Genomic DNA, 18,186 nt, shown 5'->3' on the forward strand with positions numbered 1-18,186 from the left:
CTAATTAATAATTTCCTTGCATTATCAAACATTCGTAACTACTTTTAACTCACTTGCAACTACGACTAATCCCAAAAGCACCAGCCTTTAATTTGAGTAGACCCCTAGGGTTGCCATATATCCTTATTTTGTACGGAGTGTTTGTATTTTTGGGTTCGTGTCCGTGTCCGTATCGTACAAAGCATGAAATTGGAAAATATCCGTATTTGTCAGTTTTTGGAGATGCCCGAAAATTTCCGAGTCGGGAATCGCTAAAATCTCGACCGAAAAGAATTGTGTTTTCATCATGTAACTTATATGATTCATTTTTCATTCCTAGTTCCTGTTAAGAAAGTGCGAAAACATATTTCAAATGGAAATGATTTGCGTAAACTCATGATACACCTATTATATTCTGGTTTCTGGATTTCCCCCCCCCCCCTCAGTTTTTACGTTCTAGATCCATTACTGCAATCTTCCTATCTACATTTAAAAGACATTCCATTTTTTTTTTCCTGTATTAAAACAGACAGCCACAGAAACGACCAAAAGGTAAATTATGTTATTTTGAACTTATTGTTTGGCATAACTCAATTTGCTAGAGGAGGAAGAGTATGTCTCCTGAGAATTGGAAGAACCTTTCAATTTCAACCTGTGGTCCAACGGTACTTTAAAGGAAGGGCCTGGCCTCTCCTGGTCCCTCTCAAGTTATGCCTATGTTTATAATAGATATGACATAATTTTCGCAAATGGAAAACTTAAATGAGTTCCGCTGTTGCAAAAGAACGTTCCGAGAGAACCGGTGACTGATCCATGAACGGTTCCTTCCTTTGTCACGGGAGAGGAGAGAAGAGCAGAAGTGAGGCCGCTAACTATAGAGGCATTAAAACATGACAAACGGTTTGGAGATTTAGCAGAGGATACATCCAACGAACGAGACGGGCTGCGGCGACAATGCCAAAGTTGTGTTTATTACGATATTGACGTGTGTGCGTTTTTAAAAGAAAAAGATCCTACATGTGTTCATCTGTGTGTTAGTGTGACAGTGTAATAAATGTATCTATTGTATGTTGCAAATAAAACCAAGGATATAACTAACAGTCGCTAAGCAATCAAAGTATTAGATAAATATTTATGTACACATCAAAATAGTGGTTGTGTGACAATGGTGATTTGTGAACTCGGTTAATTCATTCCAAATGGAAGCTTATAAAGATCTTTTGCAACAGAGACCGTCTTTCGGTTCATTTTCTATCGAATCTTTAATTTCGTCACCATCTGCGCCCCCGGCGCCTTACCCGTCATTACCACTTTTATACAACACCTGGTTGTTACACAGGCATCCGCATTTCTCGCCGCTTCCTGGACACGGACTCTTTCCGGGTTTCGAACCAGCGCATCCTCATCCATTGGTGCTTCCTTCGCTGCCCATCGAGCCGGCGACTCTTCGACCTTTGACACCTACCTCTTCGCTGTCCCCTAGTACTGAAGATGCTGCACTATCGTCCCCGAGGTCACCTCCAGATGTCTCGACGATCGGTATTTCTTCGCCATCGGACGGCAATAATACTCATGATTTGTCGGCAAAGTCAGGTAAGCCAACACACGTTTTCATAATATAATATCTGTTTACAGATAGCATTTAATACAAGTAGTGATGTCAAACACATGGACGAGGGTGTTCTTCATGACGAAACACATGCTAATGTTCGAAGTACACGAATATTTTCATATGAAATTGTTGTCCTCATAGGAAAAGCGAAGTTAATTTAAAACTATCAATACTTTCTTAATTACCATCATTCATCATCGTCACTGTAAGTAAACCTCTATCTTGTCATCAGTGGGAAGTCATTCGACGCTAATTGAGACGCTTTTTTGAGTTTTAGTCCTCAGACAGTCGACTTTACATAGGAGCATTTAGTTTTAATTATGTTTCATGAACTGTTGCTCTCATTTCATGTTTTTCTTTCATCATACTTTTTCTCCCATTCTTCAGGAAACAATTTGTTCTTAATAATTATCATACCCAGTTTTTTCTCATTTTCTTTAAAAATTATCTCCAACATTGTTTTCTCTCCTCTATTGTTCCTTATTTGTTTTTTTCCGCGCAGATAGCATTCTTGATTCGTACCTGATCTGCCTTCCTGTTTCGCCTACAGCTCCGCATGAAATTGATATCGTTATCTGTATCTCATCTTAAATATAAGTGAGATAGTAATTCTTGATTGGCGTATTCCTGTTTGGCCTACAGCTCTGAAGACAATTGATATCGTTATCTCTATCTCATCTTAGGCATAGGCGAGACAGCAATTCCTGTTCTGCCTAATCATTGACAATAGCTACTTACAATAGTGTTTTTACCTTTTTAATACTCCCCCCCCCCCAACCTGAACACAGTTTCCAAGTGAAAAGATTGTCACAAATTGAAACAGAATGAAACAAGTTTTAGAAAAAGAAATAAATAAAAGGAATTATTGAAGTTTATTTATTTATTCAACACAACAGGTTCTAGGCCCAGTTACAGTGTTGTTCCTTTACAAATACATTTACTCACAGTTAATATTTTTTTAGATTTACAAGATTATACATTTATCCATTTTCATTATCGCCATATATTTTTAAGTCTATTCTTATATACTGTTTCCGACATTCCAAAAACATCTATAGCAGATATCCTTTCAATTGCATTGTAGGAAGCAGTTATCCTCCATATAGGAGACTTAGCAAGGATATTTGTTCATGCGTTTTTGCAGTAAAATGTACTGTTATTTCCTATGCGGACTTTACCTAACGCGGCCTGCAATTGAACCTTCGAAATAAGTTCGGAATAGTCAATTTTATCATGTAGTAATTTGTGTAAAAATAATAACTTCAAAACGTGCATATTGAAGTTTTGTACTATTTCTGAAAATGATTCACATTTTGGATACATGTCAGTTTTTCTATAAACAAGTAATTTCAAGAGTTTTGGTTGTATTCTTTCAATCATATTGATGTGGTTGAGTGTCTTTATTGACCAAGACAGAGTCACATATTCTAATTTCTCTCTCTCAAAACAGAAGTAGAGTTTCATTAATGTTAGGTAATAAAACACAAAATAAAGCTCATTTCGGGAAAGAGCAACATGTATTGAGTAATGAGAGATTAAACAAAGCACTGAAATATTTAAAAAGTTTAAGATGTTCATCATAAATTTAAATTGCCGTTTCCTCAAAAACTGTTGGATTTTACCTCGTGAACGTATAATTTCTTAGGACAACTTCGCTAAAGAATTCTGTTTTAAAATCTTTAGTGAATAATCTAAACATAATGAAAAACATTGATAATTCATAAAATTATCCACCAAAGAGCATATGTAAACTGTTATTGAACATACAAATAATTTCCAAGCCTTCCCTTATAGGTGAGAGATCTAAATGCCCAATCTATTACGTCATAATAGCTGGGCACTAAAGTTCTGGTGCTATACGAAAGGTCTTAATAGTAATAACTATCTACCTCACTTTCTGTTTTTTTTTTTTTTTATAACAATCTTCCACGTTGCTTTAAGTAATTTAAGAAAATTCGAAAAAGTCAGGTAAACTGAACAACGGCTCTTCCAAAGATAGACCTATTTACGCCAACTCTTAGCTTTGGTTGTCATTTAGAGAGTATCTTATTAAGAATATATACAGCCAGGGCCGGATCCAGGATTTTCTGACGGGGGCTTGCAAAAATAACTACCACTACGTTTGAATTTTTAAAATACTTTTAGGCATCTGTGGTGTGAATGAGGAATATTATTTTGCGTGGTGAATAATTTGCCTTCAACCTTCAGAAAATCCACTTAAATTATTGCTTTTGCAAAACTCCACTTTTTTTAAACCCCAAAAGGAAACAACAGCAGAAAATTTCGGAAACTGTTGTATTTTCACTGCTGGCTTTCCATTTTAGATAGTGTATATTTACAACGAAGGGGGTGCACATGCTCTGATGCACCCCCTACATCCGGCCATGTATACAACTCAAAAAATGTAAATGTAAACCTTTGGTATTTCAAAACCGATATGAGAAATACGTTATAAAATCTTGAAATTTTCTGTTTTTCTTTTTCTTTTATCTTAACAATATTTCTATTTCTTGCATTACATAATTATGGAAATAAGTAATAAAATATAATACTTTTCCAACTTACTGTAAAACTTCGAAACTTTTCCTTCTTTCTATTTTTCCTCCTTTCTTATTATTTTTTAAAAAAATAGCAGATGTGTAGTATACCAGAGAAGATAAGTTGTGGGTTAGTGTTATAGTATAGACCTAAAGCCTCTTCGCTGATCTAGTGGTAAGTACGCGCGTCTTGGGTGCAAGGATCCGGGTTTGATTCCCGCTGGAAGAGCATTGAACGCATTACTGGTGGTTCGGTTCCACTTTAAACTGTAGATTCATATCTCGTATAGCCTCGGTGCCAAAAAGGGATTCTAAACTTCAATAAACGACAGTAATACATGTATCCAGTAAGTTATTGCGATGTTTCATTCAATTTTAAAAAATGTAATTTTCTCCAGGTCACAAGTTCAAATCTAACAAGCGAACAGTTTTTATTTGAGTTCTTTTTGAAATTCCTCTCATTGATCAACTGGGGTTCAGCGTCTCTTTCTAAAATTTGTCAACCTGGTTTACATGTAGGACGTTGGACAATTATCATAAAAGAAAGGAATAGGTAGTCTATGGAATTTTAACTTGGGTGTTACTAATATTAAGCTGTTTAAAAATCAGATAATTAGCTCCAAAATTTAGGAAGCTCAGAAATTTAACTTGTGAAATTTAATTACCAATTGAAAGTAAGCTTTTATTTTTTCCTTTTAAGCATTCACACCCTGAAGGACCCTCTTTCATATCTTTCTTTCCCCTGTCTCTCTCTCTCTCTGACAAGATATTGCAGAACACAAGTAATATTAAAATTTGCTCATTATAGTTTCAGAGTAAACAGAATAGCTACTTGAATCTTATAATAGACTGTGGTACCTTGATATTTGGTTCGATTTTAGCTGGATTTCTATACCTCATAAAAGAAGTTTTCAAACTTTCGAACTGGTAGATCTTTTCCTATTGAATATTGAATTATTCAGGTGATAGAAGTTTTTAATTATCTGTTTCTCTAGCACAGAAATAAAATGTAGAGTTAATAAAAATTCATGATTAGTATACCAACAACTAAATATTTTGGTTACCACGATAAAAATGTTCTTATTTTCAAAGTTATTAGTTTGAAGTGCGCACTCTCCGGTCTGTATAAATGTAATGAATGAAAAATAGGAGAAACATAAAAATATTAGCCTGAAAAAAACTTGTTGATGTGACTTATAACAGACTAAGGTTCCGGAATTCCCTCTTATTCCAAAGTAATGACTAAATAAATTTCCCGAAAGTTGAGGTATGATTAAAACATTTCGTCGCACCTCCAAACGGTAGATCTATTTCATTACATTTAGACAATAAGTAAATAATAATAATAATAATAATAATAATAATAATAATAATAATAATAATAATAATAATAATAATAATAATAATAATAATAATAATAATAATAATAGCATAGGTCTAAGCGTGCTGACTCTGACATTTCTCTTAACTTTAATGAATATTTAATCTAAATCGCATCAATACTTTTGAAGATAATTATACATTAATTTACACACTTATGTCAATTTCTCAAGTTCTATATTCCTAGTTGAAAGTGCAACTAAATGACATGCTGCAAAGTGCAGTTTATGCAAGAGCTTTTTAAAAATAATTCAAAAGTCACAGAAAATCTAAGAACAAAAACAAGATAATTATGTGAGTTTCGAATAATGTGGTAGATTGGTGGATAGTATAACAAGATATCTCGTGTTCGTGTCCCAGGACAGTATTTCTTTTTTTTTTTTTTACCAGTTAATGAATTTGACGGCACTAAAATATTTTAGTAATTTTAGCTAAAATTTGATCATGAAAACTAAATTTGTTCAACATAATGACGATAAATTTGGTTATTTCAATTGTAATTTGTTTGTGCAATCAAGTTTACGATTTCATTATAATTTTTTCAAATCATTTGATTTGAACTTTTGCTTCCTTTCTATTATTGTTCTTATATTTTATTATATTCTTGTTTTTTAGTAAATTACAATGGATTTGAATGTACAGTATATCTTTACTATGGTTAAAGATTATTCTATATTAATATGTGATGTATACAATATATCAATGTTACCAGGATACCATTCATTGTGGACAAAAAGTGGGCAAAACCTTTTAGCTTCTAGTTGACAGAGATTAAACACTTCAACATTATTCTGTAAACACATAGTCTATGTCAATGTTCTTAATTCCTAACTAATAGAGTTAATTATAATCCTTTAACTAATGCCATAGAGGTAAGAAAGATTTGTTATTTTTCATAACAATTAAAATCAATTTATTTATTCATTTTCAAGGTGTTTTAAAACAAAAGAATGGTCTTTAAATTAGTACTTTCTTAGTTATACGTTTTAATTAAAATAAATAAATTTAAAAAAGTACTTTTACTTTGTTTCAAGGGGTTTTAATCTATAAAGAAGAAGTTAACGTTATTTTTTCTCAGTTACGTTGTAATTAATATCAAACAATTACTTCAAACTTTGTTTCAGAGCTTTTTTAATACATAAAGAATAGTATTCTATTATTTTTCTTATACGTAACAATCAAAACCAATTTATTACTTTCATTTGATTTCAATGTGTTTTAATATATAAAGAAAAGCTTCACCTCATTTTCCACAAATAATGTGAAATACAATTTTTTAGAGACAAAAACTGCAGAACACATTTAAGAATAATGAATGAAACTATATATTATGATTCACATCATAATTGCTGAGGACGAATGAAAATATTACTAATAACTTTCAAGAAGCAATTAGATAACATTAATTTGTGCATTAAGTTAACATGAAATAATAAACAAGTGAAGAATTGTGCTTTATAACACATTAAGTAAAACAATGTAATAACTTTTCCTTCCAGTTTTCACTCGTAACAAACGGATAACACAAGGAAGTATGACTTTTTTAATTGTAAAATTACAATGAACTATTGGCAAATAGGATATCAACAAATCATTAAATTACAGTTAACCTAACACTTCAAAAATTGTTAATATAAAAGCTTCATGTTTGGACAATTTTATAGTTAAACATAAATTAAAAGTTAGGTGGACATACATTTTTTCAGTTAGAAACTACAAAATTCAATCTGAAACTTATGTTTCAGTGACACTCCCCATTCCACATGATAATTCTGGTATTGGTAGAGTATCAACATTCTAAATTTGTTGATTACTCTTCACTTTTCCCTTAATTTTCAAATTTGGATAATCTCACGAAATTATTTATCGTTTCTGGACGAAATTTGTTTTAGCGTCTTAAAAGGGATTATCATAAAGTTGAGAAACTTAAAAAAGAATTACCATAAAGTTTAGCAACTTAGAAAGGATTTCCATATAAAATTTAGTGACTTGACAAGGATTTCCAATATAAAGTTTAATAACTTGAAATGGACTTCGATATAAAGTTTAGTAACTTAAAAAGGATCTTCATATAAAGTGTATCAACTTTAAAAGATCTCCTTATAAAGTTTAGTAGCTTAAAAAGGATCTTAGTGTAAAGTGTATTAACTTTAAGAAATCTCCGTATAAAGTTTAACTTAAAAAGGAATTCTATATAAAGGTTAGTAATTTGAAAAGGATTTCCATATAGAGTTTAGTTTCTTCAAAGAATTGCCATATAAAGTTTATTATCTTAGAAATGATTTCCATACTAAGTTTGATAAATTGAAAAGTATTTTTCTATAAAGTGAAGTAACTTAAAAAGTGATTACTATGAATATTTTTTTACTAGGAATGCAATGTATATACCCGATTGCAATGAAATGAGCTGAGCGAGCTTAAACTACGTAATCAGGAAGCGTTTTTCGGTGATTATTCCTCGATGGTACATCGGATTTTTGATTTCGACCTATGTTCTCACTCAGCACGACATACTCTATCAGCGTGCTAAGTTTGGTTGAGATCGGCCAAACGGTCTAGGAGGAAGCGTTTTTCGGTGATTATTCCTCGATGGTGCATTGGATTTTTTATTTCGACCTATGTTGTCACTCAGCACGACATACTCTATCAGCGTGCTAAGTTTGGTTGAGATCGGCCAAACGGTCTAGGAGGAGTTCGCGGACAATCAAACGGCTAACCCGAGTAAAAGAGCTTCGCTTCGCTCAGCTCAAAAAGTAACTCTATACTAGACAGTATTCATTTTCCTCTTTAACAATTGTGGAAAGTGAAATTTACTGGCGTTCGTGAGTTTTTCTTAGATGCTTCTCTCGAACATTATTCTATTTTAAGTCTTTTGTTAATATTTCATAAGTAAATAGTATATTGTTAGTGACCCTTCACTATGACATAATTCATTTCTCTTGGAGTCATTCTGAAAGGAGAAATTAAAGGTGGGGCGAATTTTCTACGAACGATTTGCTCAAAAACTACCATAATACTTCAGTTCATATATTGTTAATAATCCTACAATACGATGTAGTTTGTTTCTCTTATCCAAAAAAAAAAAAAAAAAAAAAAAAAAATCAGAAAGTTAGTTTACTATACTCTGTTCAAAATGAGAAACAAATTGACATTTAGACAAAACCTGTTACTCTGTTGTCACATCATGAGTACGCCGCTAAGGCTTTCTCTATAACTTTGCCGTCTCTTGTTATAGAGGACACTTCATCAATATACTTATTATGAGACAGCAGAGTAACAGGTTTTGTCTAAATGTCAATTCGTTTCATATTTTGAACAGAGTATAATAAAATCTTCTACGGACATCTTTTACAAAAACGACTGTAATGATTCTTTTCATATTCTATAAATTTTATAAATTTTCTTCAATATAACAAATAAGAAAAATCATCCATTAAAAGTAGCCTAGTTTAATGGTAATGATGGATTTTGTTCAGTCATTTTCTCAAAAGTAATTATATCGACTCTGTTCATAATCTAATCAATAAGTATTCCATTGCTAACTTTATGATCCCAACATCCTCTTCTATATGCATAAAACTACATTACTTCTGTTTAAAAAATCTAGAAAATTATTTTCAAAACGTATTTTTGAAATACAGGTCATAAATACTTTCATTTTAGTTCATGAACATCCCGGTCTACTAACAAAAAAATCCAAATTTTATTTTGATTTCCAAAGTTTTAAGGAACTATTTTGAATAAAGTCTTAAAGTTCAAAATATATATTTAAATTATTATTATTTCATTTAATTAGTGCTTATAGGAGTACTTTTTATTTTTGTTTTCGTCGTAAAATGAGTAAATACGGAATTTTATAATTAATTCTTTTAATTTAAAAAATCAAGAAAGAGGCTAATAATAATAATAATAATAATAATAATAATAATAATAATAATAATAATAATAATAATAATAATAATAATAATAATACGTAACTAGTTAATTCTAAACGAGTTAAAAGTAACTAGTGTATTTAAATTGAAGAGTCACTAATTGTTCCAGAATGTTTTTTTTTCTTTGTTTCATATCTAGCTGAACTTGTAAGACCAATACCAGAAGTTGTTCTAGATACTTATTGTGTTGAAATGTTATGAAAAAACTATGCAATATGCATAACAAAATATGGTCTGCATCAATAGCATAGATATATTTTCAATTTGTGAGAATTCATTTCAAAAAGGTGAATAATTTGATTGACTGATTTGGGGGAAGAATAAGGACTTTTGAACGGTAGCATTTGTGAAGTAGGCTTTGATTAGAATGCGTATTAAACTATGAAAACAAAATTATATATGTAGAGAGAGGCTGATGTGGAGGTTCTACAGCGCTCAATTCGTGAATAACATCCTAGCATCCAATTTGCGGCGTCTACCCAATGTCATGAGGCAAACTGGGAAGCCACGTGAATTAAAGACATGATGGTCACTAGGCCCATAGAGCTTCTGATACGCTGCTGGCCATTGTTCATCGCTAGGCTAGGCTTAATTCAGCCGGTCGCTAACAGATGGTGTTGGAGACGCTGAGGCGCACAAAGGGCTGCTACACTAAGTGATTTAGTTTGGCTTTGTGCGAATCGAAAGTCTGCTTTGATATCTTTGATATCATCTTAGCAAAACAACAAACTGACAGACTAAGGTCGTCTGCATGACGTCACAAACTCTGTACATGTACAGAGAGCATGCTAGAAGTACATAGACAGACAGAAGGCAGTACGTTGTTGAATAAGGTCGTAGTGCACCGGGAAGTGCACAATGAAAAACGCAAAATTGTAATATTTAAAATTTATTTCTTTATTTTCTTCTTGCGAATTTAAACTGGGATATTCTGCATAACAATCAGCAAAAAACATTAACAGTGTATTTCAACCAGGAACGGCGAACGTACGCACTATTCACTGGTGGATTGTCAAATTTCGTTCCGGTGATAGAACATTGCAAAAATGATCATTGTAGGGACCGATTAACATGTTCAAATGAGCTCCTTTGGAACACCGTGGAAGCAGCCCTCAGAAAAATGTTTGTGATGTTCCAGACGAGTTAAGATACACCCATAGCACTGTCATTCGGCAGCTCTGCGTAGACAGTAAGGCGAAAAAGTGGACTCATGAATACTACATATGAGTTGACGCCTGCCAACAAGAATCGCTGTGTGCAGTTGTCCGAGTGAAAGGAATAACCGGGTAAGTTTATTGCGTCCATTACTTCAGATTAAGAATACGTCTGCTATGACAATCGTAAACAATCAGGACAATGCGTCATCAACAACGAGGACCAGCTATACCCACAGAAGGGATATGGTAGTACCATACATCACATCTTCCAGAGGCGAGGTGAAATTATCAATTCAGATTGTTGAACACCATGAAATGCAACTCAAATTTGTCCTTAAGAAGCATCCTACATGGTCAAGAAACATGATGTTCTCATACTGTTCGACACCGCTCGCCCAGATGTCGCACAAAGAACGGTGCAGGCTCTCCATCAGTTGCAGAATGAAACTCTTCCTTATCCATCATATTAGCCCGATATCTCTCCCATTGACAACCATACCTCTTCCAGGATATCGACCACTTCTTCGGACGTAACACATTTTGTGATGATTAGGCGGTGTAACATGCGGTTAAAAACTTCTCCGTCTCGGAAATTCCAGACTTTTTTCGCCACAAAATCCAATTATTATTGAACGAATAATGCCAAGACTGAGTGGTTGCCTACAGCAACTACATCGATTAACCACTTTTTTACTTTAAAAAATGGCGCACCCTGGGGGGACATTTAATTCGCACCAACATAATTAAAGAAAATTATGCAACTAAAAACATTTCTAAATTGAAATTAAACTGATTTTTTTAAAAAATACAATTTCTAAATGTCTAAAATGTAAGGCATTGTTGCATTAATAAAAAATCTTTTAATGAATGAAAAAAATAAATACAAAAAAAATCGAAAAAAATATTAATAGAAACATTTATAATATAAAATTTTAAAATTAAACTGTAAATTTCTTTGTTTTTTAATTTATAGGCTAATTAAAAAACGTACATGAACCTGAAATTCTAAAGCTAAGTTAGATAAGTTAAAAAAAAAAAACGATAAAACATTTAGTAAACATTTATATGAAGAATTTATTATAAGTCCAACTTAAAAGTGTGACAGAAACTTCTCAAATTTCGGCTTACTTGTTTATATGTAAAGAGTTAATGTATACGTACAACTTATACAAAATACATCTTCATACTTATATTTAAAAAAAAAATACTACTAGATTATTTTATACTAATTTTATTTCTGTTGCGATTTGAACTTGTACATTGTTGAATTATAAATATTAAAAATGGACATGTTTTAAATAATGCTTGATGGTTAGTTAGAATATTTTCTGAAACAATTAAATTTGAAGAATATTAAAATTCTATAGTGATAATAAATAATTTATTTACAAGTTGTATGTGCGTAAAAGACCCTTATGTCTCCGTTAGGATAAGATACACAACAATAGATACAATCTACTAATTAATGATAAATTTTACTACATCTACAGTACAGAAGTAAATATTCTAAGCATTTGTTTCAGCAAAATATAAATTCTCAATTATCATTGACAACGAACGACACATTTTCTAGCGCCACAAAACTTCCTTTTTTCGATTTTATCAAAAACTACGCATGATAATTCACTATCACGAATATTAGTGGCGGATCTAGCCTGGGGCCGGGGGGTCTAGGCCCTCCTGTTTTCTGAGTGACTAAAATAATTTGGGGTCTGGCTGCCCTCCAGTTTTTACATTCTAGATCCGCCACTGACTATTTTGTTCAGCTCTACGTATGTGATCTATTGACTGATATGTATCTTATTTTTGGAGAAAATTTTAGATAAACAGAAAAAGAGTTACAATTATAATTTTATAGCATATCTCATTAATCACATAATGTTTTGTTAATTTGCTAGTATCATAATGAAAAGCTGGACGAACGTATATTTTAATATCAATTGCACTTCAGTAAATGGTATGGGGGCCACGGTGGCTCAGCGGTAGAGCTATTACCTCTGGTGCATCGTGTCTCTGCTTCGAATTCCGACCATGTAAGTTTGTGATGAACAACATCGTCTCCGTGGGTTTTCTCGGGGTACTCCTGTTGTCTTTTATCAAAACTCAAAAGTTGTCTTTTATCTGACGTGAGCGTTGGATCTCCCCTCTCACTCAGTGACGCAACTACGCTAGTTGTCGCCCGGGGCAACAACTTGCCTTAGCGCCCCCCTGACCAACCGAACCGAAACGCTCCGCGAAATATTTGCCCAATTTTACGTCCTCCCAATCCGGCGCCTGGGGCACAAGATCCTTTTCCCCCCTAGTTACGTCACTACCCTTCCTCTTTAATCCACTTATGCATGATTAATTGATAAAACTTGAGAACATGGCCGCTCAGACCAAGATTAAAATGAATGGTAAGGTTATAATAATATTAGCATTTTAATGTTGTTTTTAGAACAAACAAACGTAGAGCACGGATACAAACACGAAATATTGAGTTTCAAGGTTTTTTTTTTTTATGTACTTCCTTTTCACTTAGCACTCTCATGAAATTGACTTTAGTTGTACAGAGAGAATTTTGGGACTACAAAGAAACCACTTCTTACTACGTCTACTGGACGATATTATTGCACTAGTCGCCAATTTTAATTCAACTAAACTAACAGTAATAAAACAAGTGAATGAAATCATGCAGTGATTATACAGTATATCATAATACAAGGATAGAACTTCTTCGTAAGTCGGAACGTATACTTGTTTTTAACTCTAACTTATGGATATTCTCATGCAAGTGCTTTATGCTACATTATAAGAATAATAATGAAATATTTACTTATGAAATATGGGCAAAATCTCCTGAGTCGTTTCTGAAAAAGGAGAAAGAAAAGAAGCTAATCTCCAAGAGTGAATTACCCCTTGAGACTTTTTTCGTAAAGAATACACAAAATTATCGAGTTATTAAAGAAATATTTATTTAAGAAATATGAACAAAATGGCTTGTCATTTTTGAAAAAGTCATTAAAAAAATCACCCCCAAGAATAACTACTCCTCACACATTTTTTAAGGACTAGTGTGTTATGCAATATTGTCAGGGTATTAATTAAATATGAAGAAAATCGCTAGAATCGTTTTTGAGTAAATCGTGTGAAAAAACTCACACACAAGAATATAGTACCCCTCGCAGGGGCGTAAAAAAGGGCCCCACAGATCCGGCATTGCTTGTGCCCAAGCCATCAGAGGGGCCCCAAATCTAGAAGTGGGACGTAGAGAAGGGGTCCCACTCCACGCTGTCTGCGGGAGGCCCCCCAAGTATTTAGTTACGCCACTGACCCCTCGTAGGTCTTTTCACTTCAAATGAATTGTGCCACATTGTCAAGTTATTAATTAAATATTTATTTATGAAATGTGTTGCCTGAGTCGTTTTTGAGAAAATTGTCCGAAAGAAAATTCACCCCAAGAATATAACTATCTTTTCTCGATTTTTTTGCAGAGAAATTACTGATATCACATACATGATAGGATTGTTTTTGGGTAGATGATTTATTGAAAATCATTTTTGAGAAAAATCTTATTATTTTTTTACCTTAAGTAAATTATCCTTATTTTTAGGGATAAGGAGAAAATTCTAACTCCTTCTCCTCAAGTATCACATAAAAACCTTAAGTTTAAAATTTGGTTGAGATACGTTGAGTGGTATGGCCTCTAGGTGAGTGTACATCAGAACTAACGAACGAACAGAGGGACAGATTTCGAGAAATTTCTTTTTCGGTATCTATTGGCTATGAAATGTATAAATCCGTTGAAATCTCGAATTCGATTTTTTTTTTTTTTTTTACGTCTACCGTACTTTCTTTTCTCCTTTCGTCACACCAAACTAAAAATAGAAATAATACTCTTCAGCATTTCCTCACATATAACGAGTAAAAGGTAATGTTTTTATGCAATTGAAAATCATTTTAATTAATGATATTCGCATCAATATCGTATATTGTATTGTATTATATTTTACGTCACACAATTTTACTTTTCAAGCTAAAGGGAGCGATCTGAAACGCATGCGAATGATGAAGTAAATTTAAAAGAGCAATAGGGTCTCATTACAAGATTCGAAACCGGACAGACAGATGCTACAGTTGCTAGCCTGATGCCTTAGTCCGCTCAAAAATTCCAGCTGACTATAAAGATCATGTGTCGCTACGTGATAATAAGAATATTAATACAAAAGAAAGTTAATGATGTTAATATTATTATCTTAAGAATAGAAGATATCGCTTAAAAAAATTCTTACGAATGTACTTAATCGGATTCAAATACACTTAACGAGAAAAAGTAGGAAATAAACAAGCAATCCAGAATTTGTGCATTTTAGTGGTAAATGTTTCTGGAATCTTACCTTCTTCCTCCTACAAAAAAAGAGGGAAAAAACCTTTCAAAAAATGCCTGGAGCAAGGTCTCTGAAGTGCCAAGTCAACAGCATGTGGAAAAGGTCAATTACATCTTAACAGAGAATCAACATCTTAATTACTTTCGCTGGGGCTGTAGTCCTTCCGTAGCGGAAGCAGGAAGAATTTCTCACAATATCCAACGAAAATAAAGCATTGAAACTCCCATCGATTCGAGGAGTTTCTGCAGGAAACAAAAAGTAAATACAGCATATTCAACATTAGTAGCATATTTGTTATAAGTAATATTACGTCACTGTTAGGAGTATGTGTGTAATTCTACTTAGTATTGTGTCGCCGTTACGGAAAAAGAAACATCGATAGATTCAATCTGTAGGGCCTATAAAAAGAAATCTGTTCCATACGAATAAAAACTACCAATTGGACCCTTATTGGCAATGAAAGGGTTACTTTTTAGTGCCATTAATATTAGTTTTTTCGCTTTTCTGAAATTCTACGCATGGAATTTTACCCTGAAACATAATTTTGTTCAACTTCATCTCATCTAGTGATTGATATAGATAAAACTGATAAAACCAGAAAAGTGTGCGCAATTTCATTGCATCCGTTCTGTCTTCTTACTAATGTTGTAATATAGAGCTGGATGAGTGTATGTTTCGGTACAAGTTTCTTATCAAAAGATGGTATGATTCACGTAGAGCATCAGTTTTTAGGTTATACAAGAAAAGTCCCTCGATTTTCTCACACACTACACATGAGATTTCCTACTCACTCATTTCGTTCTGTTTATCTTAATGAGTTGGTATATAGGTATATTTCTCATCTGTTGACATTATTTTCTGTTAAGCACTAATAATATTCTAGAAATAAGTAGGCACTATAGATTTATAGTGTATTTGTATTTTAATTGTTCAGGGTTCCTGATTTATACGTTGCACATGTATATAACACATAAAAGCTCCGGCATCTTTTATTTAAAATCTTAAAATTAGAGCTCTTGTATGGAAGCTCTTGTAACTCTTAAAATTAGAGCTCTTGTATGGAAGCTCTTGTAAATCTTAATATTAAAGCTCTTGTACGGAAGCTCTTGTAAATCTTAAAATTAAAGCTCTTGTATGGAAGCTCTTGTAAATCTTAAAATTAAAGCTCTTGTATGGAAGCTCTTATAAATCTTAAAACTAAAGCTGTATTATCGTTACTATTAGCAGCAAAAATAGCAGCTTTAGACTTGAATCAGTAACTACGAGAGTAACAGTGGCCGATTCTCAGAGGAATTTTGGGGGCACGGTGGCTCAGTGGTAGAGCGCTTACTTCTAGTACGCGGGGACAAAGATTCGATCCCTGGACAAGTAAAGTTTTGGTGGACGACGTTATGTCCATGAGTTTTGTCGGGGTACTCCTGTTTCTTACCACATTCTCATTCCACCAATTCTTCCATCATTCACGTGCCTTAATCATCCGTCTCCCTTAGCCTAACGGGCATAATCGTGGGACGTAAAACTGAAAGAAAGATTTCAAAGAGGAATTTTGACAAGGGACATAATTAGGGGCATATACTCACAATTTATATTGTTATTATAGCCAGTATATCGAGATGCAGGTGAAGACGAGTTTACACTAAAAAGGATTGAGAGTAAAATGAGGGAAAAACTTTTCGAAGCCTATCTTTACTCTACCATCAACTACTATCAACTACCATCTCAACAGTCGACAAAGCGAAGTCAGGAAAGAAGTAAAGAACTGTCAGTCAAACTGACCGACCGGAGCCAAGAACTCTAAGCGCTCAATCACACTCCTAGTTAGATAAATAATCCGTGCTATTTGTTAAACGTAAAAGAATATTTCCTTTGATTAAAATAAAGTTATGCACTATACCTAAAAAGTAAAAGTAATTGCAAAACACAACACCATTATTTATTTAGAAAAAGGAAAAGTAAAAAAGAAGTATTTAAGAATAACTGCTCTCTGGGACGGATTTCAATCAGAATAAGATTATGCACATTCATGTCCAAAATTATTGAGGCATGTCTATAAATATGTTGCTGTAGAAATATAATTTGATAACGAATTCGCCCGGGGTTTCTTATAATGTTAGTATGTGTATAATCGACAAAGACATGCATGTGGCAAATTTCATGTCAAAAGAGTAGTAAATAAGAACAATAAAACGAAAATAAAACTTTCTTGTTCATTTAGCAACATTTTGTACTACTCATTCTAATTTTCGTATTTATAATTCTTTTTCCTATGAAATTTACCACAAATATATACAGTATTTCTCGATTATACACATAGTACCAGTATTAAAAGTACAAATTATATTCTTACAAGAAGACAATTATAGATATGCGACAATCATTTGCACATGAGTGTACTTCAGAATTTTTTCTCAACAAAATTCCTGGCTAATATATTAAATTTGATAATAGAATATGGAGATACAATTTTACACGAAAAATCCTTGAGAAAGACAGCTCAAACCATCTATCCACATAGAATATGCTTATTTCTCATACCACAAATGAATGACTGAATTTTGCAGTTTATTTTCATAAACTTTAAGATATTTTTTATGCATAGTGCTTTCTCGTGCAATCACTAAGAAACTAACTTACTCATAAAACATTAATTAATGCAATTATTTGAATAATCGAGGGGAAGTTTGTAGATGAAAAATGGCATACTTCAAAGTATTTTTGGATCAAAAGATTCAATATATTTCAATCAAAAAATTTCTTCTAGGGCTTATATCTGTAGAACTACATATAGTGTAGCCAAACCCAAACTATCACTTAACTCAGTATGATGTACTTATTTCGAAGAAAATACGAAAACTCGATTTAGGGGTCGTTCAAAAATTTTGTCCCCTGTTTGAAAAACTAATTATTGTTCAAGATCGCAATCTTTTGATGCATTTTTCGATCATTCTTAAAATTCTTGGTCAAACTCACAATCTTTTGATCTATTTTTTAAAAATCATTCCTAAAATTCTTGTTAAGAATTTTTGTCGAGAAAATTTCCTTATAGTCCCTGGCTAGAGTTATAGTATAGTCAAGTAAAGTTTCAGTTCTTGTTTGGTGTACGTAAAAAGTGCAATAAAAATTAATATAAGACATTGAAAATTATTACACCAACTGTGGTTCAAGAAGATAAGATCATTACTATCGGTGTCCAAACAAACTGGGAATGCCTTTTTCCAG

General features: G+C 32.8%; 1 protein-coding gene across 3 annotated transcripts in view; it reads left to right on the forward strand.

The window, feature by feature from the left end:
- Positions 1-18,186, forward strand: part of unpg (homeobox protein unplugged) — a 185,249-nt gene that overhangs the window by 121,848 nt on the left and 45,215 nt on the right. Inside the window, exon 1 of one of the 3 annotated variants that reach the window (XM_081735599.1) lies at positions 854-1,572. The exons of the other annotated variants lie outside the window; for them this stretch is intronic. Within the exon in view, the coding sequence (XP_081591725.1) occupies positions 1,179-1,572 (394 nt within the window). The 5' untranslated portion in view covers positions 854-1,178. Of the gene's footprint in view, positions 1-853; positions 1,573-18,186 lie in introns of those variants that run through there. 3 annotated transcript variants of the gene reach the window in all.

Source organism: Thermobia domestica, chromosome 13 (assembly GCF_964235325.1).
Source record: "Thermobia domestica chromosome 13, izTheDome1.hap1.1, whole genome shotgun sequence".
NCBI lineage: Eukaryota > Metazoa > Arthropoda > Insecta > Zygentoma > Lepismatidae > Thermobia > Thermobia domestica.